This window comes from Chlorocebus sabaeus, chromosome 28, assembly GCF_047675955.1.
Source record: "Chlorocebus sabaeus isolate Y175 chromosome 28, mChlSab1.0.hap1, whole genome shotgun sequence".
In the NCBI taxonomy this organism is placed as follows: domain Eukaryota; kingdom Metazoa; phylum Chordata; class Mammalia; order Primates; family Cercopithecidae; genus Chlorocebus; species Chlorocebus sabaeus.
In genome coordinates this window covers 18,017,160-18,035,297 of record NC_132931.1, presented here as the reverse complement: position 1 = coordinate 18,035,297, position 18,138 = coordinate 18,017,160, and the positions used below count along the sequence as shown (strand labels likewise).

At 39.5% G+C, this 18,138-nt stretch overlaps 1 protein-coding gene across 4 annotated transcripts in view; it reads left to right on the top strand.

The window, feature by feature from the left end:
• Positions 1-18,138, top strand: part of SDK1 (sidekick cell adhesion molecule 1) — a 972,135-nt gene that overhangs the window by 331,687 nt on the left and 622,310 nt on the right. For all 4 annotated transcript variants that reach the window (XM_008018820.3, XM_073012858.1, XM_073012857.1 and 1 more), the window contains exons 3-4: positions 6,973-7,079; positions 9,930-10,077. In XM_008018820.3, the coding sequence (XP_008017011.3) occupies positions 6,973-7,079; positions 9,930-10,077 (255 nt within the window). The remainder of the gene's footprint in view (positions 1-6,972; positions 7,080-9,929; positions 10,078-18,138) is intronic.

The following is an 18,138-nucleotide window of genomic DNA, read 5'->3' as shown; positions in this document are numbered from 1 at the left end:
AACTCCTCTTGGTTCCTGTCCTCTATGAAGTGCCTAGCTTACAACAGCAAGGACAAAAGGTGCTATCTCATTTAATTTACATCCATAATATTAATGTGGTGTGACCTCACATTCATATTCTCCCCACAAAGTTGAGTGTTATTTGTATTTATTTCTGGCTTCGGTTTGACTGCTTTTTGGAACCCTGTATGGTCACAACAGATATGAATGTTTGTGGAGAATCTCTGAGGCAGAATTAGCGTTAGGGTTTTTAAGGTTCTCACTGGAAATGATTTGGATTTAGATAATTATTGGTTCTTTGTTTAGGGATCATTGTGGAAGCTAAGTGAAGACCTTTAGCCAGAATTGACCAAACTACTCTGTAACATAATTCATTGTTGACAAATACTCCCGAGTGAGACAAGTGGAAGCTTTTAAAATTTACGTTTTTAATTTGTTCATGCTTATAATGCTTAATAGAGTGGTTTAAGTCCTTTCTCCATTGTGCGTTGGAATGGATTTTTTTTTTTTTTTATTATGCGGAAACTAACATTTGCCTTCATACTTTAATCCTTGATGTAATGGTTCCCAACTTTTATGTTCATAGAGAACCCGGCATTATAAAGAATTAAGTCAACAGACATGCAATAAAAGATTTTTATCCCTAAGCAAAGTAAATGTCCTCTTTCCTGAAGGTTTTCTGAAATTCCTTTTTTACCGACTTGAGAGAGCAATTAATCCTCACAGTAGATTTGACAGACGGTTCTAGTCATCTGTTCGTGCTTTACTAAATATGGATTGCACATTTTCTGCCCCTGATTTAATAAGGAAAAGTGGGAATGAATGAAGAATGAATGATCCCCAAAGCATTGTTTATGTTAGAGAAAATCACATAAATGGGAATCCCAGAGGAGGAGTCTTAGAAACATTTCAACATTAATTCTTTAGTCCTTGGATTGACTTTCATAACTATTAATGAAGATAAAGTTTAAATGTAGTCATTCATGGTATGACATCAATAAAAAGGTTGTGGAAGATTAGCATCTAATTGATATCAGGAGAACTTATATTCGTCAGATTTATATTCCTGAAACAAGTGCTACAAATTCCTTAGACCCTTCCACACAGGGACCTGTTTATTGCCCTTCTCAATTTAATATGAATTTTGAAATAAAATACACATTAAATAACCTTTACAAATATTGTGTTCCCTTTGTATAGCTTCCATTGTTACTGTACTGTTTAATTTAACTTCATATTGATTACTTCAATTCTTTTGAAAGAACTAAAACATAACCTCAGCTTGCCCGATGCCTAGGGCCTATTAGTGAGCTGTATACACCATCAGAGTTACATATATATCTCTTTCTTAACAAATTTCAGTCTGAATTTTCCTTGTGGTTTTCTGTGATAGCTTGTTATGGTACAGTCTGGGTTTTTCATTTCATTATTTTGCTTCAGGAGAAAACTTGCTATAGACTCATCCCACTTTGGAGTTTTTTTAATTTCACCTAGAAAATTTATAAAAATAAAATTGAAAACAATTATTTATCATACCATTCCAATAAAAAGAGAATTGATGTATTTCCAAGAAGGACATAAATGGCTTACAGTTATTTTTACCTTAACCTTTTTTTTTTTTTTTTTTTTTTTTTTTTTACTTTAAGAATAAGAATAGGCTTTGGTCCAAGGTATAAAAGCTTATTACAGAACTTGGTTGCTTATTTTCATGCAAAATAGATATTTTCATACCAGCATAAAAATTACAGTTGTGGAGAATAGTTTTATCTAAAGTGACATAAAATGGATATTGACAGTCCCCCCACCATTGAGAAAGAAAAATCTTACAACTAATCGTAATGAATATGTAAATTTTTTCTTATGAATCAAATGAGGTTCCCTGGCCACCTAGGGGAAGTGTAAATGTTCTTATCTGCACTGAGGCTGTGGTTTTGGCCTGTGACAGTTAGACTCAGTCATCGCATCTGGCGGTGCTTGGAAAGGACTGCTGAACAGTAACTAAAGTAGTATTTTGTCAGATGTTTTCTAAAATTTTAGTGGCTCATACTCAAGGGAACTTCTTATAACAGGTAAATGTGTCCCAGTTTGAGGGGATTCTTTATCTTCCAGTGATTTTTGGTGATTTACCAGGAAGCCATGTTTTGTTTGTTTGTTTGTTTTCAGAAAAAAATGATTCTATGAGGTATTATTTAGGTTTTGCTATGACCTTGGTGAGCACCTAGTAACTTTAGAATATATTTCAGCCAAAATTATTTTGGCTATGTTCTAGGGCGTGGAATTTTGAAGGATTCTAAAGCCACGGAAACCAACTTTCTCTTGTGTGAGCTGTTGCGTGGATATTGGGGTGCCCTTAGAATCAGTCACTGGGCAACCTGGAGATTGGGCAGGAACAGAGTGAGCCACAGTCACTCCAGAACTGGTCCCATGAGGGTCCTGCTGCTGGCCCCTCCGAACACTGGCCATCACTGCTTGAGCCACTGCCCCAGTTGGCACTGGACACTCCACTACTCCCTTGGACTAGGGCACCCCTGTGCCCCCACCACTGCTGCCACCGCTGCTGTCAGATGAGTTCTCCTTTAGTCCTCTTCCTGGGCATCACCAGCCCCAGATTTAAAAATCCAGAGCAAGTGTGTCTAATTGGCCATGCTGTGTCTGGTGGAGGCAGACCTGGTACCTGTGGAGGCAGTGGTCTGGGAATCTCCAGATGTGGTCCTTTCAGCCTTTAATTGAGATAAGCCCCGTCTCCACAAAAGCTCACAGGGCGGAGAATTCTCCAAATACAGGGAAGTGGTTCAGCTCCTAGGTAGACTGAATATGTCAGATGTCTAGTCCAAGCAATTGTTCCTGGGCTGAGATGGACCTGATGCTGCTTCCTAGAGAAATTCTAGGGTTGTTCCAGTGGTCCACTCAGAGATGCAGGTCACAACTGAGGCTTTCTCCTATTAGCAGAAATGGACATTTAAGGCCTTGGTTTTTGTTTGGATTTTGTGTTTTATTTTCTTTGCCATTCCTGATGATGAACTGGCCCTGGAAAACACTGTGTTCGTTGAGTAGAATTCTGCCTTGATAGAGTGAGTGCAAACATTCCCTGCTGTGTTGATTTGAAACAGGAACAGGCATTTTCTATATTTTAGTGGCATATGGTGCTAAGATTTTATCATACTTTCTTGTAAAGAGCCAGGAAACTTTGCCTGCTTAAAAATGTGTGTTTATAAACAATAGACTTACAATGAATATTCCCATCTGTTAGGTGAACATAATTTGTGTAGGAATTCCCATAATAGGTGGAGGACTTTGCAACTTTTTTCATATTTTTTTCCCTGGTGAGACATTAGACTAAAGAGATGGTACAAAACAGCATATGCTTAATATTCAATTTTGCCTCTATTTCTCCCTGTTGTTTGAAAGCAGTTCTATTTTTGTGCATTAGTACATAGGATTACTATAGAAATTCATAAGAATTTAAGACCTATTTAGGTACTGAAAAACAGGAAAAAGTAGAATGAGCAATCATATAAATATGGTTATGTTGCAATGATAAAACTGTCTTTGTAGTGTTTCAAATACCTACTGCAATGACTTGTGCTATTTCTTTCCAAAAACTTTTCGTGACTTTTGTTTTAAGCTAATCTCAAAACTCCCCTCTATTGTAATCATAGCATGTAATAATCAAAGCTGCACATACTCCTGGTCTGGATTTGTAATTTAAATAAATGGCATTGGCTCTTTATTATTGTGATTGTATTCACTAATTAATTTTGTTTTACATGAACCATTCCACATAAAGAATAAAACTTTTAAGATTAAAACTCAGCAATATTTTTTCTCTTCACAAAATATTTTGTTAATCCTCCCCTAGGAGCTCAAGAAGATTATCAGAGGGGAAAACATAGTTTGATTAATTTTTGCTTAATCTTGAATTACCTGTGTTGTCCAAATGTTTTAGTTGCTTAAAATTATGCCTATCAGTTCTTTTTTCAGGTTGCCTAATTGTACATACTTGAACAAAAACATGAGCAATTTGTTGAATATAAGTGATTCGAGGTATGCTTGGGAACCGAGCAAATACAGCATAGCACACACTTTGTCTTTTACTTGATTTTGAAAAAGTTTCTCTGGTTATACTTTGTAAAAGGAAATACTTTTAAATTGTAGACAGGTATTACTGGAACATCTTTTTTGGGGGGTAAAGTATACCATCATTATGTTTTCTTCTTCCCTTTGTGGAAAATAGTCTATTCCTATTTGAGCTCCTTTTCTTTTCTTTTTCTTTTTTTTTTTTTTTTTTTTTTTTGAGACAGGATCTGGCTCTATCACCCAGGCTGGAGTGCAGTGGCACGATTTTGGCTCACTGCAACCTCTGCCTCCCAGGCTCAGGTGATCTTCCCACTTCAGGCCCCAAGGAGCTGGGATTATAGGCTCACACCACCACACCTGGCTAATTTTTGTATTTTTTTTGTAGAGACAGAGTTCCACCGTATTGCCCAGGCTGGTTCCTTTTCTTTCTTTTGATAGACACCTTCCCATATGTGAAAAGCATCTAAGCCTCATGTCTTACTCTTTTGTTTTTTGTTCAAATATGATGTACCTTATTCAACCGCAACGTGCATACCTTCACTTTTAATATGATCAACAATAGAAAAAGCTGTACATATCCAATGTATACAACTTGATGAGTTGGGAGATAATTATATGCCCTTGAAACTTTCACCACCATATATGGCATAAATCTCTCCACCTCCAGAAGTTCATTATTATTTTGTGTGATGAAAACACAGAAGACTTACCCCCTTAGTAAACTTTATGTAATACAGTATGATTCCTGTAGACGCTATCCTGTACAGTAGCTCTGTAGGACTCACTCATCTAGTATAGCTGAAACTTCCTGCCCTTGCATTCTTCCCCATTTCCCCTCCCCTATACCCCCTAGTGGCCACCATTTCACTCTCTGCTTCTGTGAACTCGACTATTTTAGATTCCTCTTATAAAAGTATAAGAGTATCAGGTAGGATTTGTCCTTCTGTGTCTGGTTTATTTCACTTAGATGAACCTAAAGGATATCATGCTATGTAGCAAATGCCAGGATTTCCTTCTTTTTAAGGCTGAATAATATTCCATTGCGTGTATACACCATATTTGCTTTCCCCATTCCCCAGCAGACACCTGGGTTGTTTCCATGTCTTGGCTAATTGTGGATAATGCTGCAGTAAATGTGGGAGTGCAGACATCTGAGATCCTTATTTCAGTTCTTGGGAAATATACCCAGAAGTAGGATTTGGGGGTCATGTGGTCATTGTATGTGTAATGTTGTAAGAAGCCTCTCTACTATTTTCCATAGTGGCTACACCAACTTACATTCCCATGTATAGTAGTTCCTTTTTCTCCAAGTCGTCAGCAACATTTATTTTTCATTTTTTGGTAGTAGCCATCCTAACAGGAGTACAAAGACATCTCATGGTGGTTTGCATTTGCATTTCCCTGATGATTAGGGACATTGAGCCCTTTTTCATATACCTGTTGACCATTTGTGTGGCTTTGGAGAAATGTCTGTCTAGTATCTTTGCTCTTATTAAAATGAAAATGAAGGGGCTTTTTTTAAAGGTATTTTTTCATGATGTGGAGTGTGTGTGTGTGTGTGTGTGTGTGTGTTCTGAGACAGGGTCCTGCTTTGTCGCCCAGGCTGGAGTGCAGTGGTGCAATCTCAGCTCACTGCAATGTCTGCCTCCCGGGTTCAAGTGATTCTCCTGTTTCAGCCCCCCAGGTAGCTGGGATTATGGGCGTGTGCCACCACACTGGCTAATTTTTGTGTTTTTAGTACAGACTGGGTTTCACCATGTTGGCTAAGCTGGTTTCAAACTCCTGAACTCAAGTGATCTGCCTGCCTCAGCCTCTGGGATTACAGGCAAAAGCCACCATGCCCGACCTCTCATGTATTTTGGATATTAACTCTTTCTTAGCTATATAGTTTGCTCACACCTTACTCTTAATTTGTCTGTGAACGTGGCCGAGAACTCAATTACTGTACCATCTTGGGCAGCTTAGAAGGGGTGGGCTCTGGAGTTGTAAGACTCATTTCAAGTGGCTGTTGGTTACCTATCTTTACTTGCTGGTGGATTTTAAAACATCCTAATTTACAAAACCAGCAGTAAACCTAAAGCAAGGCTTTTATAGAAACTCTATCTTTTAATTATTTTTTTTCCTTTGAAATTATACTAAAAAGTATAGACAGGCATGGATTTGAAGGATGATTACTTAGAGTCGCAGAAGTGGAAAATACATATGAAATGACTTTTTAACCTCTGAAAAAGTTTTTAAAGTTAACATCAGGGCATACATGGAGAAGTCAGGAAAGAAAGTGAATACATTACGCTGAGAGACGTCCACGTTGGTGACTGGAGAGAGACGTCCTGATGGCATTGCTTTCTCTGCCCTGACGAGTTCTACATCTCATCCTGAAAGTGTTCTTTGCCCCTTTGTGTGGAGTGACACAAGACATCATGTTCAGACTGTTGCCGGTTCTAGAAATAATCTTTGGAAATTCTGACGTTCTACAGAGAGAGAATTATAAATGATTTTTGATTGAGAGAGCTAGTTTAAATGCAGTGACTTTTAATGATTTAACCTTTCTCATTCAGCCAGTTGTGAGTTATATCCCCTGTGTGCATGGCGCTGTGCTAGCTACCACGGTTACAGTGATGAATAAGACAGAAGCAGATCCTAGCTTTGGGTGATATTTATAGCCCAGTTGGCGAGACAGGTATCAGGGCAATCATCTCAGAAATAAACGGTAGTTCTAGTTAGTGTCATGGTTAGGGAAGGATTGCACAGATATTAGGTTACCAAAAATAAAATATTCATTGAGCATAGACTAGATGAGATGCCAGTACTGTTTGATAAAATAGCACCTAATGGTTAGATATAACTGTTGAACACCGGATGTAAGCATTAACACTTCTTTTTGCTATTCAACAGGTATATTATTCCATCTTTGCAGAAGCTCGACGCTGGGTTTTACCGCTGCGTGGTGCGAAACAGAATGGGAGCACTCCTGCAAAGAAAATCAGAAGTTCAAGTCGCATGTATGTGTACAGTACGGAGATGTCCAAATGTTACAGAACAGAGTGTCGCTGGGGAGTAAATCAGAATCACTTTTCACCATTGTGGGAACCAAGATTTTATCTTTGGTCCTATTTCGGGTAGAATAATTGCTCAACTCAGTGAGAAATAAGTAAGCAGCCAGCGTGGCTGGCCGGGCGAGGGGCTGATGAGGCAAAGGCCACTTTTCTTCATTTGAAAAGACTCAGAATCCAACAAGGCCCTGGGGAGGATGAAAAAGTGAATGGGATGCCTTCTGTCTTATGAATCAGCTGCTCTTAGCTTGCACTATGTTTGGATTCAAAATGTTATTAAAGTATAAAGTTCAGCCCATGTAGGTCAAAGTTCATTCATTGTCAGTTCTTTCCAGTGATGATTTGTTTAGAAATCTTGACGCCGCACTACAAAAAGCACATGGATAGTGAGCGTCCCCGATGGTATTCCTGTGATATAGTGATTTATTAATTCTTTATTCAGCAGATCCTTTTTGGAGAATGCAACTTTTAAAAGTAAACAAAGGAGACATCAAGAATGCAGGAAGCTTAAATTTTCACGTAGTCTTGAGGAGAAACAGGAGAGCAAACTTGGCCTATGCAAAGTATTTAGTCCTTTTTCTAATTCAAAATCTGTGAAGAGTAAAAATGGACTGCCTGCTTTATCTTACATACATATGTGTATATAAAATAGAGATATAACATATATAATTATATGTCATATATATGTGATATATGTAATATATATAAATAAATATATATTTGAGGCAGGGTCTATCTCTGTCTCTCAGGCTGGAGTGCAGTGGCACAAACGTAGCTCACTGCAAGCTTGAACTGGGCTCAAGTGATCCTCCCTCCTCAGCCTCCCGAGTAGCTAGGACCACAGGTGTGTGCCACCATGCCTGGCTAATCTGGCTAATTTCTTTTGTTTTTGGTAGGGGAGGGATCTCACTGCATTGCTCAAGTTGGTCTCTAATGCCTGGCTTCAAGTGATTCTCCTGCTCCAGCCTCCCAAAGTGCTGGGATTACAGGAGTGAGCCTGACTTGTTTTATTATATTTATTATATCTTGAATGTACTACCAAAATTTCTCTTTGTTTAAAAATAAGCAAAACAATGTTAGATTACATTTTAATATATCATTATAAACTTTAGAGAACAAAAGAGCTCCTGAGTTGGGCTGTACTTTTTGGTGATGACAGAATTTCCTCATTTGTCATTTTAACCCCAATTAAGGCTTGTAGCTTTCAGTGTGAGTAGGTGAAATAAAATAATATCTAGTTATTCTACCATAAGCCTAATGATTGGGTGAAGTAGTGATGCTATACATGTTTGCTTTTTAAAATCACTAGGAAGGCTTAAGTTTTTCTAAATTGTGATGTCGAAGAATGTTGCAGAATAATTGAGAACTTTTATTCAGTTGAATGATTGAAAATGTAATTATTAGAGTGAAGATCAATACCTAAATTATGTTTTAAGAAGAGCTTCAAAATTATTATATTCTGTCTTATAAAATTGAATTTTGCTTAATTATGTTTTAGTTCCTATTCTGTATCTCTAGCTCTTAGATTTTTTTTTTTTTTCTTTTCTTTTTTGAGACGGAGTCGGCCTCTGTTGCCCAGAGTGGAGTGCAGTGGCACAATCTTGGCTCACCGCAACCTCCGCCTCCCGGGTTCAAGTGATTCTCCTGCTTCAGCCTCCCGAGCAGCTGGGATTACAGGCACCCACCACCACGCCCAGCTGATTTTTGTATTTTTAGTAGTGACAGGGTTTCACCATGTTGGCCAGGCTGGTCTCGAGCTCCTGACCTCAGGTGATTCGCCTGCCTCGGCCTCCCAAAGTGTTGGGATTACAGATGACAGCCTTTAGATTTTTAAAAAAACTTTCTTTTCTCCTTTGCTTTGATAACAATTTCATTTTCTTTTAAAATAACTATGAATATTTTTCTAATCTGTTTTGTTGGTTTGTTTCATCTTTTCCCTCAAATATTAGATACTGTCACATAGAAAATGTCTTTCGACTCCAGAAGACATTGATAATAGAGCACTTGCATGGAATATTTCAAACTTATTTACATTTAAATAAAAATACACTATTTTGCCTTATCTATTTGTATATTTTTATTTGCATCTGACCATCATATGGAATTTTATTCAAAAATTTCAAATGTTACTAATTTTAAAATTAGCCATTTATACCTACATTCTAATAGCTGTGTTTTGTCCTGTGACTCCATTTTTTAAACGTTTTTTTACCAGTAGAACAAATACTGGAACAAAGGCTAGTTGCCCCAAATTAAGTCAACAGTATGGGAGTGGGAGAATGCTGCATAGACTCTTCAGTGGTTAGGAAGTATTGCTCCCAAAAGATCTGTGCGGGAGGCAGTGACCTCACAAATGAAGGGAACAAGCTGGAGAGAGCAAGGGCCGGTGCCGGGCTGGAACGGTTTGAAAGATTTACGAGCTAGGAGACATCCGGATGCATTTTCTGACAGTTTCTGAGAAAACTGCTTCATGTGGTTCTAGGATGGCTTCAGCACTTCATTTTCAGTATCAGACAGTTGCAGACGTTCGCTTGTATTGTCAGGTAGGACAAACACCATGTGGCTCTGCTGACGAACGCGCAGCCTGGGCGCTTCGGAGGCGCCTGGCGTGGCTTGTCCCGTGCTTCACTCACAGGCAGATCCGCGTTGGCCAGCGCTGCCGTGCACTCTCGCTCGTCGCGGTGTGACATGTGGCAGCATCAGTGACTTCACTGTAACACGTACCTGTTTTCATCTGTGACCCCTTCCCTCCCCCAAAAATGTTTTCTAGAACTTGAAAGCGCTTCTTTTTCTCTGCAGACATGGGAAGTTTCACGGATACGGACCAGAGGAAAACAGTTCCTCAAGGACATGCAGCAATTCTAAACCTGCTGCCCATCACCAGCTACCCCAGACCTCAAGTGACTTGGTTTAGAGAAGGGCACAAGATTATTCCAAGCAACAGAATGTAAGTTGCTCCAAACATTAAAGCTTCAAATACAATTTTAATGTCATTTGCTGGCACTATCTACACAGTAAGTGTACCAATTAAGGTTACCAATGATTTGAAAAGAGCGAACTAGTCTAGGGGTCCTATCCTAATCTTTAACAAACAGCTGTTTTAGGACTGGCTTGCATATTTTTAAGCATTTCAAGCAAATAACCGTGTAATATTATTCTTTTTTTCTTTTGTTTTGTTTTGTTCTGAGACTGAGTCTGCCTCTGTGGCCCAGGCTGGAGTGCAGTGGCACCATCTTGGCTCACTGCAAGCTCCGCCTCCTGGGTTCACGCCATTCTCCTGCCTTAGCCTCCCGAGTAGCTGGGACTGCAGGCACCCGCCACAGCGCCTGGCTAATTTTTTGTATTTTTAGTAGAGACGGGGTTTCACCATATTAGCCAGGATGGTCTCGATCTCCTGACCTCGTGATCTGCCCGCCTCGGCCTCCCAAAGTGCTGGGATTACAGGCATGAGCCCCCGCGCCCGGCCAATATTATTCTTCAGAATGTTGCATGCCCTAAAACTAAAACACCCTTACTCAACTTTGCAGTCAATTTTTTTTCTTTTTTGAATGTACTTTTTAAGATGTCATTGTCATCCCTGAGTTGGGTTTGACTCCTAGTACTAATTTAATGAGTGCTGGTATTTACTTATAGAGCTGTGGGGTTTTTTCCCCCTCCTTTTATTGAGCCGTGTTTGATACTACTTTCTCTGACGATAAAACAGTAATTACTGCTTATTTCTCTTTATCCTTTTATCCTACCATGACAGTTTTATTTCTCTTCATCTAATTAGTGGTTCACCCATCTATTGCAGAATAGTTGCTTTGTGATTAGTTAAGCATTATTTCAAGGTGTTCTTGCCTATCTCACATTCAAGATATTTATCTAGTGCCAGACAGGTTTTCTTCACTTGGAGCTTTAAGTGATTAAAAAGAACACTTGGTATATATTTCATAACTGGACATTTTACAACCTAATTTAAAGACAATATTCCAAACATAAAGGTTTCAAGGCTGAACATTTCCAGAAGAATCATGAAATGCCGTAAGCATAGGCCAGAAGTCAGGTATTTATGCTGTCCAGTGGTTGCAGTCAGATAAAATTTCATCACGAGAAAACACTCTTGTTCTGCTTTTTTCAAAAAGAATATGTGTGAGGTCATTTGCCAAATAGATTTTACATGTAACTATGGAAGTCACCATGGGAACCCACTTGCTCTCTCCCCTACCTGAGCATCTGTGGAATCCCTTCCCTAAGCCTCGTGATTCTCATCTCCAACCCCTACCTGAGCATCATAGAATCCCTTCCCTGAGCCCCATGTCTCCAGTCTTCCACTTCTGGATCAGAATCTGGCTGGAACCTAAATAATAATAATTATTATTACTATTAATAATTATATAATACTAATTATAATTAATTATTATTACTTTGAGACAGAGTCACTCTGTCACCCAGGCTGAAGTACAGTGGCGTGATCTCAGCTCACTGCGACCTCTCCCTCCCAGGTTCAAGCGATTCTCCTGCCTCAGCCTCCTGAGTAGCTGGGACTGCAGGTGCGCGTCACCACGCCCGACTAATTTTTGTGTTTTTAGTAGAGATGAGGTTTTACCATGTGGCCAGGCTGGTCTCGAACTCCTTACCTCAAATGACCCACCCGCCTCGGCCTCCCAAAGTGCTGGGATTACAGGCGTGAGCCACCCCACTGAAGCTTATTTTACAAATGTTTCTATTTTGGTTATTGGGAACAAAAATTTGTGTGTGTGTGTGTGTGTGTGTGTGTGTGTATATATGCAGAATATTTTTAAATTCTAGTAAAAATACCAGTTACCTTAGAAGACGGGATAATTGCTATCCTTTTTTCTTTATTTGATTACAGGTTACTTAGATATCCACCTTTATATTGATTCCAATCATAAAAGATGCGTCTTGAGTTGGGATGAAACAAAGATGAAGGATCAATTTTTCATTCTTAGTAGACTGTTAGGCTTTAAAAAAGCGGACGAGGACTGTGCGCGGTGGCTTGTTCCTGTAATCCCGGCGCTTTCGGATGCTGATTGCTTGAGTTCAAAGCAATCTGGAGTTTAAAAACAGCCTGGGCAATATGGTGAAACCTTATCTCTACTAAAAATTTTTTAAAAAAGAAAAATAGCTGGGTATGGTGGCACAAACCTGTAGTTCTAGCTATTTGCTACTTGGGAGGCTGAGGTGGGAAGACAGCTTGAGACCAGAAGTTGGAGGTTGCAGTGAGTTATGATGGTGCCACTGTACTCCAGCCTGGGTGACAGAGCAAGACCCTGTCTCCAAAAAAAAAAAAAAAAAAAAAAGAAAAAAAAAAAAGTTGGGGGGATGGGGGCGGCAGGCAAGATGCATTCTGATATAAATATGCTAGAAGTTCCCAGTGCTGAGCACATTATGACCAGGCAAACTTAGGATAAATGTTGGGGGAGAATTGGTACCAGGGATGGGGAGGTAGATTGAATTAGGCTTTCCTCTCAAACATTGGAGCTTTTAATTAACGTCGGTGGCAGCAAAATTCATCGTGGAAGAATTCTTTGAACTTAGTAGCAAATAAGTCTGTATTAATCCACCTGTTAACCTGTGTTTTCTCTATATGCGTGAGGCAACACTTATTCACAAGTCTGACAGGGTATAGAATGAAATAACTCTTAATTTCATAAATTTTTTTAAACTTGCAAATGCATGCTAAAGCCTGTTTAATTCCTGGTGAGCTAATAAAGACAAGACACTAGTAGGGCTTTAACTTGGTGTAATATCAAACAAATGGTCTGCTTACAAGCGTGAAGCTGTTGATAAATCTCTAATCTCAGGAAATAATGCAGTATACCATTTTTTAAAGAGATGAGATGAGGCTGATTATGGATATTTACACTTTTACAAGGCCCTTTAGTTTCATATTTTCCACCTCATCATCACCCCACATTTATTAAGTACCTGCTGTGCAAGATTACATAAATCATTATGGGTATGTTTTTCTCCACAAGTTTATACATCATCCAGAGAGATACAGCTTTCATATCCCAAGTACACTGATTTGATCTTTACAAATTATATGAATGTATTAAGTGATCACACGTACCCTGAAACTATGTACATCTATTATGCATCAATAAAAAGTTTAAATGTTTAAAAATTTAACAATCTAAATATGAAAACCCAATATATTGCTTTCCATGTCTAAGAAAGTACAACTTTTGACTGAAGATGGGAGGACATTTCTGCATTCCTCCCACCCACGTAATTGATAGCACAAGTCAGATGGCATCACATTTGTTATATACCCAGAGATGCCATTTAAAAACGAGCATTTGACCCAAGGTGCTTCACACATATTGAAATGCAGGTCAAGCTTCTGCACCTGTTTTTTTTTTATTTTTATTTTTTGAGATGGAGTCTTGTTCTGTTGCCCAGACTGGAGTGCAGTGGCCTGATCTTGGCTCACTGCAACCTCTGCCTCCTGAGGTCAAGTGATGCTCCTACCTCAGCCTCCTGAGTAGCTGAGATTACAGGCGCACACCACCACGCCCAGCTAATTTTTGTATTTTTAGTAGTGGCGAGCTTGCACCATGCTGGCCAGGCTGGTCTCGAACTCCTGACCTTGTGATCCACCCGCCTCGGCCTCCCAAAGTGCTGGGATTATAGGCGTGAGCCACTGCGCCTGGCCTTTCTGTACCTATTTTTATCCTCCTTGTGTGAGTTTGCTTTTCTAATACATGCACCTTTGTCATGTGGTGAAAGAAGCTCATTTTCTCTCCCCACCTCCATTTTTAAACATTATCTCATTATCTACTTTTAAAATGTGAGCTTTAGGCTTATAATTAAATGATTTTTTTTTTCATTTTCAAGGGAAACAGTAAGTCTAATGTTTCCTAACTTGAAAAATTAGTTGAATAGCCTATTAATAATCTTAACAGGAGCTATTATTTATTGAGTACCTACTTTAAACATATCTTCTCTAATCCTCACAATTGCCTTCTGAGGCAGGTATGATTAGCTTTATGTATAGTTATCAGAATGGAAGATTATGGATGTTAAATTAATTACCCCAGGGCCCAGAGCCGATACACGCAGAGCCAGGGTTCAAATCCGGGTCTGCCTGACACTCAGTCTCATGCTCGCTTCTGGATCAGCCTAATTCTTTCTACCTTATTTGCTGATCGTTTTTTATGTTTTTGATTATTTTTTTCCATACATTGCTCTAGTCTTCCTTTCTCATCTTTTAGAAGACCACCTTTCAACTTGAAATAACATGGATTAACCTGGGTTTGCACAGAGGGGTTGAAAAGTGTCAGAGACTGGTATGTTTTGAAACTAGAGTCAGAGTGGGCGCGGTGGCTCACACTTGTAATCCCAGCATGTTGGGAGACCAAGGCGGTTGGATCAGGAGGTCAAGAGATCAAGACCATCCTAGTCAACATGGTGAAACACCATCTCTATTAAAAATACAAAACTTAGCTGGACGTGGTGGCGTGCGCATGTAGTCCTAGCTACTTGGGAAGCTGAGGCAGGAGAATTGCTTGAACCTGGGAGGCAGAAGTTGCAGTGAGCCAAGATTGTGCCACTGCATTCCAGTCTGGCAACACAATGAGACTTAGCCTCAAAAAAAAAAAAAAAAAAAAAAAAAAGAAAGTAGAATCAGAAAGATTTCCTGTTGGATTGGATGTGGGAAATTAGAGAAAGAGAATAATCATGGATAGCTCTATGACTTTTCTTGGCCTGAGCAACTTGTAGGATGGAGATACCATTTGCTAAACAGGGAGATGATTTGGGGAGAAGTGAATTTTGTCTGTAGAGGTGGAGGATTTGGCAGTGTTGTCTGCAATCTGTTTTTGACACGTTAAGTTTGAGATGCATCATAGATCACCAGAAGGAACGAATGATTAGACAGACATACATGTCAGATTCAAGATCAGTAGCGAGGTCTAGGTTAAACTTGTGAGTTGTTGGTGTATTGATGACATTTAAAGCTCTTTACAAACCTATGAAATAAGCCAGTAGGTGTACCCCCAAAGACTTCCATTGTATCAGTTAAAAGGGTGATGCATGCCTATAATCCCAGCTACTTGGAAGTCTGAGGTGGGAGGATCACCTGAGCCCAGGAGTTACAGACCAGCCTGGGCAATGTAGCAAGACTCTGCCTGCAAAAATAAGAAGAAGATGCTCTCAGCTGCAAGTCAATTTGGCTATCTTATGCAAAAAGAAAATGTATTGGAATATATAGAGAAATAAAGAATCAAACCAATAGGAGAGGATTTCATAGTAACCAGGACAACTCCTGAGGCCCAAGGAGCAGAGAACAAATAAACAGTGCAGTGGCCTCCCAGGTCCTAATTCTGAGAACTTGTGAGTATATTAGGTTACATGGCAGTGGGGGAAGTAAGGCTGCAAAGCCATCTGGAGCTGATATAGGTGAAAGGATGGGACAAAAGGAAAAAGGCATTTTAGGGCAAGTGAAGTTAAGATTCATGACTGTACCCTATGACTTGATACAAGCTCAAATGCTGGCAGAGCTGTCTCCCAGCATCTCGCCTTAGGATTTTAACCAGTGAGAGTCCAGTTCCATTGTCCCTGACTCCCACATGCCAGAGGGTAGAGGCCTGATTCTCCCAGGCTTTGTGGGTTCCACTTTGGGAGGAGACAGGCTAACTTTCCTTGTTTTAATGAAGTAGAGGGAGTTCCCTGGATTTGTTTTGACCACCTCTTAGCAAGTATTCTTTTGAATGGTTGGGATCTGAAAAACACCATTGTCCTAAGATTTATGACTTCAGTCAAAACTCTGAAACAAGAGGAAAATTTTAGTTAGCATCCTGCTATTTATTTTTTGAATTACCAGTTCACGTTTGCACCCTGGGGGCAGGTAGAAAACTGTCTGAGTAGACAAGACCTACAAATGTGAACAGTTTTAGGTGGTTTGTGTTTTGGAGACAGTCTTGCTCTATCTCCCAGGCTGGAATGAAGTTGAAGTGGCATGATCTCAGCTCACTGCAACCTCCAACTCCAGGGTCAAATGATTTTCATGCTTCAGCCTCCAGAGCAGCTGAGAGTACAGGCCTGCGCCACCATGCCTGGCTATTTTTTTGTTTGTTTTTTTTAGTAGAGACTTTGTTTTACTATGTTGCTCAGGCTGGTCTCGAACTCCTGACTTCAGGCAATCCACCTGCCTCTGCCTCCCACAGTGCTGGGATCACAGACCACTGTGCCCAGCCAGTTTTAGGTGTTTTTGACCACCTAAAATGTTTTTGTTTTTCTACCTACATTTGGCCTCCTGGTATGCATAGGAGATACACAGTGCTGGAATGGCTGGATGAATGAATGTGAAGAAAATTCATGTAATGTCCACAGACTTCCTCAGCAGAAGGGGAAAACAAATGAGAACAAACCTCAAGGAAAAATGCTGTTGATGAGGCAGAAAAAATATCTTGGAAAGACAAACAGTAGTTTGAGAGAATTGAAAATAAATTATATTCAGAATCTGAATAGGTAATTACAGGTTTTATCTGAGAAGTTGAAAAACATGTATATTTATTTTTCTGATTTACTGAATCCAAAGTTTGCTGTCTTTGCATATCAAAGATGAGCATAGCTTTGTCTTATAAATACAGTCTAATTTGATAATAAAATTGTTCTGTGTTATTTTGGTTTAGATGTATTTTCTTTATTTGCATTTATTTCTCAAAATACGAAATGTGAATATTGATGCCGTGCTGTATTTCTCTTTCCTCCACGACGTAATTTATGTTGGTAGTTATCAGATTAGAAAACAAAAACTTAACTCTGTACAGTGCCATTCTTTTGCTTAATTGCAAGTTCTTGTGCTCAAATTGCATCCTGTAGCCTACCTGACAGGAATGTGCAAGCACAAGTATTCTTGAATGTTGTTTTTCCTGCACATGCGAAGTTTATAGATGAAATGTTTCAAACCTTCAGTCAGCTTTGCAATAGACAACTTGCCAGTAATGATCTGGATTGTGAAGGATGGGCAGTAAACAACGTCCCAGGTGACTCAGAAACAGTCTGACTCATAATTGTCCGTACTTAAATACTTGAACATCCATTAACTTATTACCATTTCATTTCAATTTCTTCAAGAAAGATTTGTTTAAATTAGCACTTGCATTGGAAGTCACAACTTAATGTTCGAATGAAGTAGATCTGGTTGTAATAATATTTTTATAGTTAACTAGGCTTTCAAAATAATGTGCTTTTAAAATTTTATATTTTATAGGCATTTTGTGGATGTTTATGGAGTATATCTATGTGTGTGAACCGAGCCATATTTGGTATAAGTAAAACAGACGGGTAGATACGGGTTCCAGGCCTGCTTTCACCGTAACTCTGACCTTGAGAGAATTACCTATTCTCCCTTTGCCTCCATTTTCCCAGGTCAATGAAAAAGGTTTTCTAGCCACTTCTGCAGTCCTTTCTGGTATTAATGTTCAGTGCTGCTGTTAAGGAAAGGGGTGCCGTGGCAGTTGTTCCTCCCCTCCCTCTCTTTCTTCCTTCATGCATCCATGGACATTTCCTGAGCACTTGATTAGTGCCAGGCACTGTTCTGCTTGCTAGAGACAGAAAGGGGAATTGAGGCATCCCAGGTACGAACTTCAGTGAGGTGTGTTCTGATATGGAAGCAGGTAGTACACAGGACACTTTGGGGTGAGGGTGTCGCCACGCTGAGAAGACACGGTTGGGTGGGAAGAGAGAGTCCCAAGCCGAATGGGGTTGAATTGAGTGGCTAAGGACAGGCCCTCTGTGGAGGTGACATTTTAAAAAACACGTTATAGCGTTATAATTTATAACAAAATAAACAAAATATAACAAAATGCACATTTTTTAAGCATATAGGTGGATGAATTTCAATAAATATGTACACAGAAGAAATTACCATCCCGATCAAGAGAGTTCCTGGGCCCCTCCTGCTGTTAGTATGCATTCCTGCAGCCCTGCCCTCCCACTTGTCTAATTTCTGTGACCATAGGCTGGATTACCTGCTCTAGAATTTCACACAAATGAC